The sequence below is a fragment of the Mobula birostris genome, chromosome 3 (assembly GCF_030028105.1).
Source record: "Mobula birostris isolate sMobBir1 chromosome 3, sMobBir1.hap1, whole genome shotgun sequence".
In the NCBI taxonomy this organism is placed as follows: domain Eukaryota; kingdom Metazoa; phylum Chordata; class Chondrichthyes; order Myliobatiformes; family Myliobatidae; genus Mobula; species Mobula birostris.
Window position 1 is genome coordinate 3,229,748 of NC_092372.1, and position 16,961 is coordinate 3,246,708.

At 44.6% G+C, this 16,961-nt stretch overlaps 1 protein-coding gene across 3 annotated transcripts in view; it reads left to right on the top strand.

The window, feature by feature from the left end:
* LOC140194868 (polycomb group RING finger protein 3) overlaps nucleotides 1–16,961 on the top strand; it is a 261,263-nt gene that overhangs the window by 181,150 nt on the left and 63,152 nt on the right. For all 3 annotated transcript variants that reach the window (XM_072252152.1, XM_072252153.1, XM_072252151.1), the window contains exon 3: nucleotides 8,180–8,276. In XM_072252152.1, the coding sequence (XP_072108253.1) occupies nucleotides 8,180–8,276 (97 nt within the window). The remainder of the gene's footprint in view (nucleotides 1–8,179; nucleotides 8,277–16,961) is intronic.

Below are 16,961 nucleotides of genomic sequence, written 5' to 3' on the forward strand. Positions count from 1 at the left end.
ATTACATCCCAACTCCTATACTCAATGCTCTGATTAATAAAGGCCAGCATACCAAAAGCTTTCTTCACCACCCTATCCACATGAGATTCCACCTTCAGAGAATTACGCACCATTATTCCTAGATCCCTCTGTTCTGCTGCATTCTTCAATGCCCTACCATTTACCATGTATATCCTATTTTGATTAGTCCTACCAAAACGTAGCACCTCACATTTATTAGCATTAAACTCCATCTGCCATCTTACAGCCCACTCTTCTAACTGGCCTAAATCCCTCTGCAAGCTTTGAAAACCTACTTCATTATACACAACGCCACCTATCTTAGTATCATCTGCATACTTACTAATCCAATTTACCACCCCATCATCCAGATCGTTAATGTATATGACAAACAACATTGGACCCAGTACATATCCCTGAGGCACACCACTAGTCACCAGCTTCCAATCTGACAGACAGTTATCCACCACTACTCTCTGGCGACTCCCATCCAGCCACTGCTGAATCCATTTTACTACCTCAATGTGAATACCTAACGATTGAATCTTCCTAACTAACCTTCTGTGTGGAACCTTGTCAAAGGCCTTACTGAAGTCCATATAGACAACATCCACTGCTTTACCCTCGTCAACTTTCCTAGTAACCTCTTCAAAAAGTTCAGTAAGATTTGTCAAACGTGACCTTCCACGCACAAATCCATGTTGACTGTTCCTAATCAGACCCTGTCTATCTAGATAATTATATATGCCATATCTAAGAATACTTTCCATGAATTTACCCACCACTGTCGTCAAACTCACAGGCTGATAATTGCTAGGTTTACTCTTGGAACCCTTTTTAAACAATGGAACAACATGAGCAATACGCCAATCCTCCAGCACCATCCCTGTTTATAATGACATTTGAAATATTTCTGTCAGAGCCCCTGCTATTTCCACACTAACTTCCCTCAAGGTCCTAGGGAATATCCTGTAGGACCTGGAGACTTATCCACTTTTATATTCCTTAAAAGCTCCAGTACTTCCTCTTCTTTAATCATCACAGTTTCCATAACTTCCCTACCTGTTTCCCTTACTTTACACAATTCAATATCCTTCTCTTCAGTGAATACTGAAGAAAAGAAATTGTTCAAAATCTCCCCCATTGCTTGGTTCCACACATAGCTGTCCACTCTGATTCTCTAAGGGACCAATTTTATCCCTCACTATCCTTTTGCTATTAATATAACTGTAGAAACCTTTTGGATTTATTTTCACTGTACTTGTGAAAGCAACCTTGTATCTTCTTTTAGCTTTACTACTTTCTTAAGATTCTTTTTACATTCTTTATATTCCTCGAGCACCTTATTTACTCCATGCTGCCTATATTTATTGTAGATATCTCTCTTTTTCCGAACCAAGTTTCCAATATCCCTTGAAAACCATGGCTCTCTCAAACTTTTAACCTTTCCTTTCAACCTAACAGGAACATAAAGATCCTGTACCCTCAAAATTTCACCTTTAAATGCCCTCCATTTCTGTATTACATCCTTCCCATAAAACAAATTGTCCCAATCCACTCCTAAATTCTTTCACATCTCCTCAAAGTTAGCCTTTCTCCAATCAAAAATCTCAACCCAGGGTCCAGACCTATCGTTCTCCATAATTACACTGAAGCTAATTGTATTGTGATCACTGGACCCAAAGTGCTCCCCAACAAATACCTCCGTCACCTGCCCTGTCTCATTCCCTAACAGGAGATCCAACACTGCCCCTTCTCTAGTTGGTACCTCTATGTATTGCTTCAAAAAACTATCCTGCACACATTTTACAAACTCCAAACCATCCAGCCCTTTTACAGTATGGGCTTCCCAGTCTATGTGTGGAAAATTAAAATCTCCCACAATCACAACCTTGTGCTTACTACAAATATCTTATCTCCTTACAAATTTGCTCCTCCACTTCTCGCTCTCCATAGATGGTCTATAATACACCCCTATAAGTGTTACTACACCATTCCCATTCGTCACTTCCACCCAAATAGCTTCCCTAGATGAACCCTCTGATCTATCCTGCCAAAGCACCGCTGTAATATTTTCTCTGGCAAGGAATGCAACACTTCCCACTCTTGTTCCTCTGATTCTATCACACCTGAAGCAACGAAATCCAGGAATATTTAGTTGCCAATCACATCCCGCCTGCAACCATGTTTCACTAATAGCTACCACATCATACTACCACGTATCAATCCATGCTGTAAGCTCATCCACCTTTCTTACCATACTCCTCTTACAACCTTTTAGTCTCTGTTTATCACTAACTGTTCAAACAACTTGATTTCCTTTTTCTTCCTTCTCCCCTACATCTGTTCCTACACTCTGGTTCCCCTCCCCCTTTGTATTTGGTTTAAATCCATCGGAGCCTCTCCAGCAAACCTACCTGCAAGAATATTTGTCCCCCTCCAGTTCAGACGTAAACGGTCCCGCCGGAACAGGTCCCACCTTCCCTGGAAAACTGCCCAATTATCTATAAATCTGAAGCCCTCCCTCCTGCACCATGTCTTCAGCCACATGTTGATCTGCGCTATCTTACTATTTCTAAACCCGCCTGCACGTGGCACTGGCAGCAATCCTGAGATTGCTATCCTGGAGGTCCTGTCCTTTAACTTGGCGCCTAACTCCCTAAACTCACCTTTCAGGACCTCCTCACTCTTCCTGTCCACGTCATTGGTCCCTACATGGACCACGACATCCGGCTGCTCACCCTCCCTCTTGAGAATACTGAGAACTCCATCCGAGATATCGCAGACCTTGGCACCAGGGAGGCAACAGACCATCCGGGATTCTCGATCTCTTCCACTGAACCTCCTATCTGTCCCCCTAACTATCGAATCCCCTATCACTACTGCTCTCCTCTTTTCCCTCCTTCCCTTCTGAGCTGAGGGTCCAGTGTCGGTGCCAGAGACGCAACCACTGCAACTTGTCCCTGGTAGGTCGTCCCCATCAACAGTATCCAAAATGATATACTTATTATTGGTGGGAACGACCACAGGGGTGATCTGCTAATTCTGTCTATTCCCCTTCCCTCTCCTGAGAGTCACCCATCTACCTGTCTCCTGACTCTTAGGGGTGACTATCTCCCTGTAACTCTTGTTTATTTCTGCTTCTGCCTCATGAATGATCTGAAGTTCATCCAGCTCCAGCTCCAGTTCCCTAACTCGGTTTGTCAGGAGCTGCAGCTGGATGCACCTTTTACAGATGTAGTCATCAGGGACGATTGTGCTCGCCTTGACTTCCCACCTACTGCAAACGGAGCACTCAACTGCCCTAACTGCTGCCTCCATTACCTACTCCGAAGGTAATTAGATTTATTAAAGGAACTTACCCGGCCTTACCTCACTTGGAGTGAAGCTCGACCTCAGCCTCTGCTTGCCGAGGCCTCAGGAGCCAAAGCCTTCCTACTCTGTCTCCCTCTACTCCGTCGCCCGCTATAACGTCACCCGCTCCGTTAATCTTCTGGCTTTTAAACACTCCCGCTGCCTCAAGGTCCGACTTACACGTGCTTGCGCAGTCGTGCCCCGTTCAACTGCCGAAGAAAATCTTTAATTGTCACATGTATATCAAAACATTGAAATACACAGTGAAATGCATTGTTTGTGTAAATGACCAACACAGTCCGAGGATGTGCTGGGGGCTGCCAACATCCATCTCATCAGAATGCTCTCCATGGTACATCTGCAGAAATCTGTTTGAGTCTTTGGTGACGTCATGTTAAAAGGCATTTGAGCAGGACGTGTGGATTGGACTGGAGTAAAGTGAGCAGTTTAGTTCTCTGTGGATTGGATTCACAGTCAGTACGGAAGAGTTATTTACCAATTAGAGATACAGTGTGGTTACAGGCCCTTCCCGTGCTGTCCAAATACACCTATGTGAGCAATTAACCTACTGACCCGTCTGCTGGAGGAAAGCAGAGCCCCCGGAGGAGACTAACGTAGTTATGAAAAGAATGTACAAACTCCTTGCAGACAGCAGTGGGAAATGGGCCTCTTTCTGCTTCTATGTTGTACTGACTATCCTGTTGTACATACTATTTATTATAAATTACTGTAAACTGCACCTTCAAATGGAGATGTTGTGTAAACATTTTTACTCATGTATGTGAAGGATGTAAGTAATAAAGTCAATTCAATTTAATCAGAATCAGGTTTATTATCACCGGCATGTGACCTTAAATTTGTTAACTTAGCAGCAGCAGTTCAATGCAATACATAATCTAGCAGAGAGAGAGAAAAAAGTAATAATACACAAAATAAAACTTAATAAACAAGTAAATCAAATTATGTATTTTGAATAGAGTTAAAAAATGTGCATTAACAGAAATACTGTACATTCAAAAAGTGAGGTCGTGTCCAAAGCTTCAATGTCCAATCAGGAATCGGATGGCAGAGGGGAAGAAGCTGTTCCTGAATCGCTGAGTGTGTGCCTTCAGGTTTCTGTATCTCCTACCTGATGGTAACAATGAGAAAAGGATATGCCCTGGGTGCTGGAGGTCTTTAATAATGGACGCTGCCTTTCTGAGACACTGCTCCCTGAAGATGTCCTGGGTACTTTGTAGGCTAGTCCCCAAGATGGAGCTGACTAGTTTTAAAACCTTCTGCAGCTTCTTTCGGTTCTATGCAGTAGCCCCTCCATACCAGACAGTGATGCAGCCTGTCAGAATGCTCTTCACGCTACAACTATAGAATTTTTTGAATGTATTTGTTAACATGCCAAATCTCTTCAAACTCCTAATAAAGTATAGCCGCTGTCTTGCCTTCTTTATAACTACATCGATATGTTGGGACCAGGTTAGATCCTCAGAGATCTTGACACCGATGAACTTGAAACTGCTCACTCTCTCCACTTCTGATCCCTCTGTGAGGATTGTTATATGCTCCTTTGTCTTACCCTTCCTGAAATCCACAATCAGCTCTTTCATCTTACTGACGTTGAGTGCCAGGTTGTTGCTGTGGCACCATTCCACTAGTTGGCATATCTCACTCCTGTACACCCTCTCCTCACCACCTGAGATTCTACTAATCAAATTCAATTCGATTGTTAATGGATGCTTTGTTATCAGTGCATTGGGTCACTGAGCCTTTTTCAGTGTTGTGTCACTCTGCCTCAGTTTAACTGATCTTATTGATAGGCAGGATAGCTTCGAGGGCTGTGCGACCTGTTTCAATTACGTTTTTCTTAGGTCCTTAGGGATGAAAATCAGTCTGAAAGATGTGGTATATTACTATATTGTGAATAGCATGTTCTAATTTCCCGAAGTGGTTATTGCCTGAGATAGGTCTCTTAATCTTGGCATTGGAACCAGAAATATTTGCTGCAGCATTATCATCAAACTGATAAGTTCTGAAATTAGAAACATCATGTCAACTACAGTCCCAATTTTAAAGTTCAAAAGAAAGTTCGAAGTAAAATTTACTATCAGAGTACATACATGTCACCACATACAACCCTGAGATGTTTTTTCCTGCAGGCATACTTGGCAGATCTATAGAACAGTAACTTTTAACAGGATCAATGAACAACAAACTGCAAATGTAAATATAAATGAATAGCAATAAATAACAAGTATGAAATAACAGGAAATGAACAAGCATGGAATAACAAGATAGTCTTTAAGTGAAACCATCGGTTGTGGGGTAGTAACTGTTCTTGAACTTGATGGGGGGTGGGATTTCGACAAGGATACGTTCCCATTCAATGATATTAAACTGATCAATCTTGGTCACTTGCTTGGCATATGGTTAAAGTGCAGAAACATCTGTAATAACTTTAAGACCATTAGTAATTAGAACAAGAATAAACTATTGTATCATGCAAGGGGATTGAATCCTTGCATGCCAGCACCATGTGATAAATGTGTTTCTGTTTTATCACATGGTGCTGGCATCTGCTTTCGGAATGGCAGGCGGTGACCAGTGGGGTACCGCAGGGTTCAGTGCTGGGACCGCAGCTGTTTACAATATACATTAATGATTTAGATGAAGGGATTAAAAGTAACATTAGCAAATTTGCAGATGACACAAAGCTGGGTGCCAGTGTGAAATGTGAGGAGGATGTTATGAGAATGCAGGGTGACTTGGACAGGCTGGGTGAGTGGGTGGATGCATGGCAGATGCAGTTTAGTGTGGATAAATGTGAGGTTATCCACTTTGGTGGTAAGAACAGGAAGGCAGATTATTATCTAAATGGAGTCAAGTTAGGAAAAGGGGAAGCACAACGAGATCTAGGTGTTCTTGTACATTAGTCACTGAAAGCAAGCATGCAAGTACAGCAGGCAGTGAAGAAAGCTAATGGCATGCTGGCCTTCATAACAAGGGGAATTGAGTATAGGAGCAAAGAGGTCCTTCTGCAGCTGTACAGGGCCGTGGTGAGACCACACCTGGAGTATTGTGTGCTGTTCTGGTCTCCAAATTTGAGGAAGGACATTCTTGCTATTGAGGGAGTGCAGCGTAGGTTCACGAGGTTAATTCCCGGGATGGTGGGACTGTCATATGTTGAAAGATTGGAGCGACTGGGCTTGTATACTCTGGAATTTAGAAGGATGAGAGGTGATCTGATTGAAACATATAAGATTATTAAGGGATTGGACAGGCTGGAGGCAGGAAGCATGTTCCCGCTGATGGGTGAGTCCAGAACCAGAGGCCACAGTTTAAGAGTAATGGGTAGGCCATTTAGAACGGAGTTGAGGAAAAAAGTTTTTCACCCAGAGAGTGGTGGATCTGTGGAATGCTCTGCCCCAGAAGGCAGTGGAGGCCAAGTCTCTGGATGCTTTCAAGAAAGAGATGGATAGAGCTCTTAAAGATAGTGGAGTCAAAAGTTATGGGGATAAGGCAGGAACTGAGTACTGATTGTGGATGATCAGCCACGATCACAGTGAATGGCGGTGCTGGCTCGAAGGGCCGAATGGCCTACTCCTGCACCTATTGTCTATTACAATTTGCTGTAATTGTGGCTGGATTTGCGAAGTGATCTGGGTTAAAATGTGCAACTTGGTTAAAAAAGGCACCTGTACACACAGGCAATGAGATGTGTGTTGGATTCAAGCTCAGACTGATAACGTTGACCATCAGAAAAACCAAGGGAGTTGAGCCACCACCTCTTGATGTTCAACAGCATTACTGCTATATGATCTTCCACCACCAATATCCTGGGCATTGTACTAACCCGAAGCCTCGTTCTGCTAGGTGCATCAGGACGGTGACCTTGTGTTTTATAATGGGTGACTCGCCAATGCCTTTCTTAAGCATGGAGTGTAGTGGAATATTCTCCATTTGCTGAGATGACTAAATTCTGGAAGATTCTGATCATCTAAAGAAACCACCTTGATTATCGTACCACCCAATACTCTGAACTTCAGAACCCTTGGCCACCAGCTGCAGACGGCCTTGCAGCAGCCTGTAGTCTATTCTATTTCAAAGGCATTACTTAAACATACTCCTGTTCTGATTGTACACCACTCTAACCTTGAAGTAGATCTCTGTGGTACTGAACCAAAGTCCTGGAATTCATTCTCTCATCTGTGTGAACCACAGCAGCTCAAAGCCTCAGAGCTCAGCCACTATATCAATAGACATTAGAATTAGTTTTGTTAGCTATGCTTTGTCCACGGATCAGGAGGAGAGAGAAAAGGTTTTCTTGACAGTTTACCAGAAATTAGAGAATTCAATGTTAACACAATTGGGTTGAACCCAGTGGAACTTCCCTCCTTTATCATTGGTCCGAGCTGCCAGTTTCTTCCGCAGGTCTGTGCAGGTGTCCTGCAATAGACAGACAACAGTGTTGGTCGCAAGGAATGTCTGTCTTGCTGTGCTTGCTCTTTTCATTGCCACACTGATTGTCACTCTTCCCCTTGAATGCTTTCCTGTGTTAGTTAATTTGTTCATCCATCCTTCTGCTTTTATTCCCCCAATGCAGGCAAATTGTACTGATGTGGCCAAGGACTCAGACATCAATCTGCCTTTCTACCCCCTGGGTCATACTACTTGTTAATGTTAGGCTTTTGATTGTTCTTAAGCAAGCACTTCCTTAGTTACTAATTCGGAGAAAAAAAAGCACTGTCTTTGTCAGGAGCTCTGTTCGCTAGACTGTTCTTGCCAAAGTGGATTGTAGACAATGAGATATTGATGAACTGTTGGTTTGTTTCAGTTTGTAGGAGCTGTCTTGTGAAATATCTCGAAGAGAATAACACCTGCCCTACCTGCAGGATTGTCATTCACCAGAGCCACCCCCTGCAGTACATAGGGTGAGTGTTAACCACACAGCTGTAACTGCTCTAGTGTTAACCATGCAAACAGGAAAACTGCAAAGTGACTTTTTGATTTTTGTTTTGTATTGTGCTTTTTTTGATCATTCCATATGCACAAAATGTGTGAATGTTTGTATACAATTTTTACCAGAAAACAATGATCAATGAATCTCTTCTCAATGTAGGTTGAGGTATTTGCACTTGGGAGCAAATCCCTCCCACCCCCCCTCCCCTGTTCCAGAGGCTGGAAAACAGACAGGAAGTGCTGAGGATTGAATGCTTCCAAACAATTATATTGGATAAAATAGTCTTCTGTTAAATAAGTGATGAAAGTATAAGTGAATGTTTTCAGCTTTCCTTTGTTAATTACCTTTAACATCTGTCTTGAACCATAGAACACTACAGCACAGAAAACAGGCCATTCGGCCCTCCCAGTCTGTGCCGAAACTTCATTTCGCTAGTCCCATTGACCTGCATCCAGTCCATAACCCTCCAGACCTCTCCCATCCATGTACCTATCCAATTTATTCTTAAAACTTAAGAGTGAGCCCGCATTTACCACGTTAGATGGCAGCTCGTTCCACACTCCCACCACTCTCTGAGTGAAGAAGTTCCCCCTAATGATCCCCCTGAACCTTTCCCCTTTCACCCTAAAGCCATGTCCTCTCGTATTTATCTCTCATAACCTAAGTGGAAAGAGCCTATTCACATTTACTCTATCTATACCCCTCATAATTTTGTTAACCTCCATCAAATCTCCCCTTATTCTTCAATGCTCCAAGGAATAGAGTCCTAACCTGTTCAATCTTTCCCTGTAACTCAACTCCTGAAGACCCAGCAACATCCTAGTAAATCTTCTCTGCACTCTTTCAATCTTACTGATATCCCTCCTATAGTTAGGTGACCAGAACTGTACACAATACTCCAAATTTGGCCTCACAAATGTATATACAACCTCATCATAACATCCCAACTCCTATGCGCAGTACTTTGATTTATGAATGCCAGGATGCCAAAAGCTTTCTTTACAACCCTGTCTACCTGTGACGCCACTTTCAGAGAATTATGTATCTGAACTCCCAGATCTCTTTGTTCCTCGGCACACCTCAGTGCCCTACCATTTACTGTGTATGTCTTACCTTGATTTGTCCTTCCAAAATGCAACATCTCACACTTGTCTGCGTTAAATTCCATCTGCCATTTTCTGGCCCATTTTTCCTGTTGGTCCAGATCCTTCTGCAAGCTTTGAAAGCCTTCCTCACTGTCCACAACACCTCCAGTCTTAGTGTCATCAGGAAACTTGCTGATCCAATTTACCACATTATCATCTAGATCATTGATATAGACAAGAAACAACAATGGTCCCAGCACAGATCCCTGAGGCACACCACTGGTCACAGGCCTGCAGTCTGAGAAGCAATCATCCACTACTACTGTCTGTCTTCTCCCACACAGCCAATTTCGAATCCAGTTTACAACCTCTCCATGGATACCTAATGTCTGAACCTTCTGAACTAACCTCCCATGTGGGACCTTGTCAGAGGCCTTACTAAGTCCATGTAGACAACATCCACAGCCTTTCCTTCGTTTACTTTCGTGGTAACCTCCTTGAAAATCTCTAAAAGATTTAAACACAATCTACCACGGATAAAGCCATGTTGACTATCCTTAGTCAGCCCTTGGCTGTCCAAATACTTGTAAATCCGATCTCTCAGAACACCTTCCAATAATTTACCTACTACTGATGTCAGGCTCACCAGCCTGTAATTACCTGGTTTACTTTTGGAGCCCTTTTTAAACAACGGAACAACATGAGCTACCCTCCAACCCTCCAGCACCATACCCGTGGCTAAGGGCATTTTAAATATTTCTGCCAGGGCACCTGCAATTTCTACACTAGTCTATCTGAAGGTCCGAGGAAATATCATGTCAGGCCCGGGGGATTTATCTACCTTTATTCGCTGTAAGGCAGCAAACACCTCCTCCTCTTTAATCTCTATATGGTCCATGACACTACTGCTTGTTTCCTTTCCTTCCATATACGCTATGCCTATGCTAGTTTCCTGAGTAAATTTCCTGAGTCTATGATTTTTGATTAATTTTATGTCATTGGGGTCTTTCCAGTTCAATCATTGAAGTAAGATTTTAATTTCTGCAATATCTCTGATATAACTGGGGCGCCATGGTAGTGTCGCGATTAGGACGACACTTTTAGTGTCGGAGTCTGAGTTCAGAGCATCCTCTGTTAGAAGGTCTGTACGTTCCTTTCCGTGTGCGCGTGGGTTTCCTCCAGGTGCTCTGGTTTTCTCCCACAGTCCAAAGACCAGTTAGTAGGTTAATTGATCATTGTAAATTGTTGTGTGATTAGAATAAGGTTAAATTGGCGGGTTGCAGGGTGGCCCAGCTCTGTGGTCTGAAATCGTCTGTTTTGTGCTGTAACTCTAAACAAAATAAGTGAATGAGCAGTTTTGCAGTATAGTGAGACTTTTCTTCTTGACTGAACTTGCTGCACCAGCTACTCTCTGATATGTGGCCATTTCTGAATGGCTGTCCTGATTTCCCCCTTTCATTCGTACCTTGAGCTGGAATTTCAGTCCACAATATCAGCATCTATTGACGATGTTTTGAGCTCCCTTTGTGTGAGTGTGTGTGTGTCTGGGTGAGACTGAGTATGTGTGTCTCTGTGTGTGTATGTGTATACATGTGTTCAGTGTGAGTGTGTGTGTGTCTGTGTTTGTGTGCATCTGTCTGTGGAGTGGTCTGTGGATTCATGCTCTATGAAAGATGTAGTCATCACAACATGGTGGAGGAATTTCATTCCACAATATCAACAAGTATGGATTGGGACAGGCTGTTTTCTGCTAAAGGTGAACTTGATAAGTTGGAGGCCTTCAAAAGTGAAATGTTGATAGTACGAAGCTTATGTGTGCCTGTTAGAATATAAGATAAATTTAACAGCTGTAGGGAACCTTGGTTCTCAAGAGGTATTGAGGTCCTGGTTAAGAAAAAAATGGAGGTACATGGCAGGAGTAGGTAGGTAGAAACAACTGAGGTTCTTATGGAATACAAGAAATGCAAGAGAGCACTTAAAAAAAAATGAGGAAGGCGAAAAGAAAACATGAGGTTGCCCTAGCAGCCAAGCTGAAAGAGAATCCTAAGGGATCCTGCAGATATATTAAGAACAAAAGAATTACAAGGGACAAAATTGGTCCTCTGGAAGATCAGAATGATAATCCATGCATGGAGCCAAGAGATGGGGGAGATCTTAAATAAATGTTTTGTATCTGTATTTTACTCAGGAAAGGAATACAGACTCTTATATAAATGAGGCAAAGTGGCATCAACTTCATGGTCACTGTACAGTGTACAGAGGAGGAGGTGTTTGCTGTCTTGAGGAAAATTAGGACAGATAAATCCCCAGGGCCTGACAAGGTGTTCCCTCAGATCCTGCAGGAAGCAAGTGCAGAGATTGCTGCGACCCTAGCAGAGATATTTAAATTATCCTTAGTGACATGAGGTTCCAGGGGATAGGAGGATAGCCGATGATGTTCTGCTAATTAAAAAAGGTTCTAAAAATAAACTAGAAAATTATGGGCTGGTGAGCTTGGGATCCATAGTAGGAAAATTATTGTAAGGCTTTCTAAGGGACTTGATATGATTATTTGGATCGACATAGACTGATTAAGGATAGTCAGCATAGCTTCGTGCATGGTCAGTCGTGTCTAGGCAATCGTAAGAGTTTTTTGAGGAAGTTACTAGGAAAGTGGATGAAGGCAAAGCAGTGGATGTTGTCTACACAAACTTTAGTAAGGTCTTTGACAAGGTCCCACATGGGAGATAGATCAAGCAGGTTCATCACTCGACATTCAAGATGAGGTAGTAAATTTGATTAGCCATTGACCTTGTGGGAGAAGCCAGAGTGTAGTTGTAGATGGTTGCCTCTCATTAGAGGCCTATGACTGGTGGACTGCCTCAAGGATCAGCGCTGGGTCCTTTGTCGTTTGTCACCTACATCAATCCTCTGAATTAACTGGATCAACAAATTTGCAGATGACGCCAAGATTGGGCTATAGTGGACAGTGAGGAAGACTAACATGGCTTGGAGAGAGACCTGGACCAGCTGGGAAATAGACTGAAAAATGGCAGGTGGAATTTAATGCAGACAATTGCAAGGTTTTGCACTTTGGTAGGACACAAAGTAGGTCTTACACAGTGAACAGCAGGGCACTGGGGAGTGTGGTAGAACAAAGGGATCTGGGAGTACGGGTCCATAAGTCATTGAAAGAGGTGTCACAGGTGGATAGGGTCATAAGGAAAGCTTTTGGCATATCGGCCTTTATAAGTTAAAGTATTGAGTAAAGGAGATGGGATGTTATGTTGAAGTTGTATAAGACAATGCTGAGGCATACTTCGGAGTTTTGTGTGTAGTTTTGGTCACCAACCTGCAGGAAAGATGTAAACAAGTTTGAAAGAGTACAGAGAAAATTTGTAAAGACCTTACTGGGTCTGGAGGACCTGAGTTTTAAGGAAAGATTGAATAGGTATTTCTTGTGATGTAGAAGATTGAGAGGAGTCTTGATAGAGGTATAAAAAATTATGAGGGGTATAAACAGGGTAAATACAAGCAGTCTTTTTCTAATGAGATTGGGTTGAACTACATCTGGAGATCATGGGTTAAGGGTAAAAGAGTGAAAAGTTTAAGAGGAACATGAGGGGAATCTTCTTCACTTAGAGGGTTGTGAGAGTGTGAAATGAACTGACAGCTCAAGCAACACACATCAAGGTTGCTGGTGAACGCAGCAGGCCAGGCAGCATCTGTAGGAAGAGGTACAGTCGACGTTTCAGGCCGAGACCCTTCGTCAGGACTAACTGAAGGAAGAGTGAGTAAGGGATTTGAAAGTTGGAGGGGGAGGGGGAGATCCAAAATGATAGGAGAAGACAGGACGGGGAGGGATGGAGCCAAGAGCTGGACAGGTGATAGGCAAAAGGGATACGAGAGGATCATGGGACAGGAGGTCCGGGAAGAAAGACGGGGCGGGGGGGGGACCCAGAGGATGAGCAAGAGGTATATTCAGAGGGACAGAGGGAGAAAAAGGAGAGTGAGAGAAAGAATGTGTGTATAAAAATAAGTAACAGATGGGGTACGAGGGGGAGGTGGGGCCTAGCGGAAGTTAGAGAAGTCGATGTTCATGCCATCAGGTTGGAGGCTACCCAGACGGAATATAGGGTGTTGTTCCTCCAACCTGAGTGTGGCTTCATCTTTACAGTAGAGGAGGCCGTGGATAGACATGTCAGAATGGGAATGGGATGTGGAATTAAAATGTGTGGCCACTGGGAGATCCTGCTTTCTCTGGCGAACAGAGCGTAGATGTTCAGCAAAGTGGTCTACCAGTCTCCGTCGGGTCTCGCCAATATATAAAAGGCCACATCGGGAGCACCGGACGCAGTATATCACCCCAGTCGACTCACAGGTGAAGTGTTGCCTCACCTGGGAGGACTGTTTGGGGCCCTGAATGGTGGTAAGGGAAGAAGTGTAAGGGCATGTGTAGCACTTGTTCCGCTTACACGGATAAGTGCCAGGACGGAGATCAGTGGGGAGGGATGGGGGGGGACGAATGGACAAGGGAGTTGTGTAGGGAGCGATCCCTGTGGAATGCAGAGAGAGGAGGGGAGGGAAAGATGTGCTTAGTGGTGGGATCCCGTTGGAGGTGGCGGAAGTTACGGAGAATAATATGTTATTCTCAGGATGAGGCTTTTCATTCTAGGACGAGGGAGATGTCTTCATTTTTTAAAGAAAGGGGCTTCCCTTCCTCCACTATCAACTCTGCTCTTAAACGCATCTCCCCCATTTCACGTACATCTGCTCTCACTCCATCCTCCCGCCACCCCACTAGGAATAGGGTTCCCCTCCAGCCTCCGGGTCCAACATATTATTCTCCGTAACTTCCGCCACCTCCAACGGGATCCCACCACTAAGCACATCTTTCCCTCCCCCCCCCCGCATTCCGCAGGGATCGCTCCCTACACAACTCCCTTGTCCATTCGACCCCCCCATCCCTCCCCACTGATCTCCCTCCTGGCACTTATCTGTGTAAGCGGAACAAGTGCTACACATGCCCTTACACTTCCTCCCTTACCACCATTCAGGGCCCCAAACAGTCCTTCCAGGTGAGGCAACACTTCACCTGTGAGTCGACTGGGGTGATATACTGCGTCCGGTGCTCCCGATGTGGCCTTTTATATATTGGCGAGACCCGACGGAGACTGGTAGACCGCTTTGCTGAACATCTACGCTCTGTCCGCCAGAGAAAGCAGGATCTCCCAGTGGCCACACATTTTAATTCCACATCTCATTCCCATTCTGACATGTCTATCCACGGCCTCCTCTACTGTAAAGATGAAGCCACACTCAGGTTGGAGGAACAACACCCTATATTCCGTCTGGGTAACCTCCAACCTGATGGCATGAACATCGACTTCTCTAACTTCCGCTAGGCTCCACCTCCCCCTCGTACCCCATCTGTTACTTATTTTTATGCACACATTCGTTCTCTCACTCTCCTTTTTCTCCCTCTGTCCCTCTGAATATACCCCTTGCCCATCCTCTGGGTCCCCCCCCCCTTGTCTTTCTTCCCGGACCTCCTGTCCCATGATCCTCTCGTATCCCTTTTGCCTATCACCTGTCCAGCTCTTGGCTCCATCCCTCCCCCTCCTGTCTTCTCCTATCATTTTGGATCTCCCCCTCCCCCTCCAACTTTCAAATCCCTTACTCACTCTTCCTTCAGTTAGTCCTGACGAAGGGTCTCGGTCTGAAACGTCGACTGTACCTCTTCCTAGAGATGCTGCCTGGCCTGCTGCGTTCACCAGCAACTTTGATGTGTGTTGCTTGAATTTCTAGCATCTGCAGAATTCCTGTTGACAGCTCAAGTGGTGCATACAACATTGATTTTAACATTCAAGTGAACGTTGGATCGGTACCTGGATGGTAGGGATTTGGAGGGCCATGGTCCCAGTGCAGGTTGACAAATAGCCACAAAGCTGGCTGACAGGAAGCACGTGGCAGCTGGAGGACTCTCATGACCTCAGCGCCACAGAGGGAGGAGTAAGCGTTGTGATCCTCGCCTTTGGTCCTGGCACCCTGCCTTTTCAGTCAACCTGGGCTGTGTTTAAATCATCCAAACACCAGGTTGTCCCTCACAATAGGATCTGGGTTCTGCAGCAACAATGCACTCTGGGCCTGTAGCCTGCCACCCAACCTAAGGCCTTTCTTGTCTTGACCTTTCCAAATCGGCTCGGTACTTAGATTGATCCAACCTTGCTGCCAGTTTAGGTGGATGGCTCCAAAACTCCTCCACACTGACTCCGCTCCGATTCGCTCAGCCTATCTTGACCGTGTCTCGACCTCACTCGAATAGACCATACTCCAAACTTGTATCGCACGTGCATGGCCTAACCCTCGAGTCAGCCTCGCCTTCGCTTGCCACTTCATTGTTTGTGGTGATAGTTTACCACAGGAAACGTGTTATTAATAAAGTATTTAGTTGTACTTCTTACCTTCTGAGCTATTAGTAATCTGTTGCTCAACTTCAGTAGTGCCATCTTAAACCATGCCAGAAATCGTCCTTTACGAAAACAGAGAGGCTGAACTGAACTAGCTGGCAATTCTGTAGGGAAAAGCTGGCTATCAGCTGTTTATGGTTCAGTTTCCTTTGGACGTTCGTGCATGCTTGGCTAAATGCAGCATTACAAATATGGATGGTACATCTGAGCTCTGGTGTGCCGCTGGACCAACACTGAGCCCAGTGGTGGAGTGTTGACGTGTTGGCGAGACCATAAATATAGGAATAGAATTAGGCTATTTGGCCAACGAGTTTGCTCTGCTATTACATCATGGCTAATTTATTCCTTTCAAACCCATTCTCCTGCCTTCTCCCCCTAACATTTCGTACCCTGATTAATCAAGAACCTATCAACCTCAGCCTTAAAGAGTTACTGGGAAGTAGTCACCCCTAAGTTGTAGGAGGCGAGTGGCTGGAGAAGTGGAAATGTGAATAGCCAGTTAGCACAGAGCACCCCTGTGGCCATCTCCCTCAATAATAAGTATACCACTTTGGATACTGTTGTGGGAGATGACCCCAACTAGGGGAATGCCGAGGAAACCAGGTTACTGGCACTGAGTATGGGTCCGTGCTGCAGAAGGTAAAGAGGGAGAAGAGGGGAGCGGTAGTGATAGGGGACTCAATAGTCAGGGGAACAGACAGGAGATTCTGTGGATGTGAGCGGACTCCTGAATGGTATGTTGCTTCCCCGTTACCAGGGTCAGGGACATCTCGGGTCACATGCACAGCATTTTAGAGAGACAGGGAGAGCAGCCAGATGTCTTGGTACTTATTGGTACCGATGACGTAGGAAGAAAAAGCATTGCGGTCCTGAAGAGGGAATTTAGAGAGCTTGGCAGAAAGCTGAGAAGCAGGATCTCCAGGATAATAATTTTTGGATTGCTACCTGTGCCATGTGCCAGTGAGGGTAGAAACAGGATGATTCATCAAATTAACGTGTGGCTGAGAAGCTGGTGCAGGGGGCAGGGCTTCGGGATCTTGGACCATTGGGATCTCTTCTGGGGCAGGTATGACCTGTTCAAAAGTAACAGGTTGCACCTGAACCCAAGGGGAACCAATATTC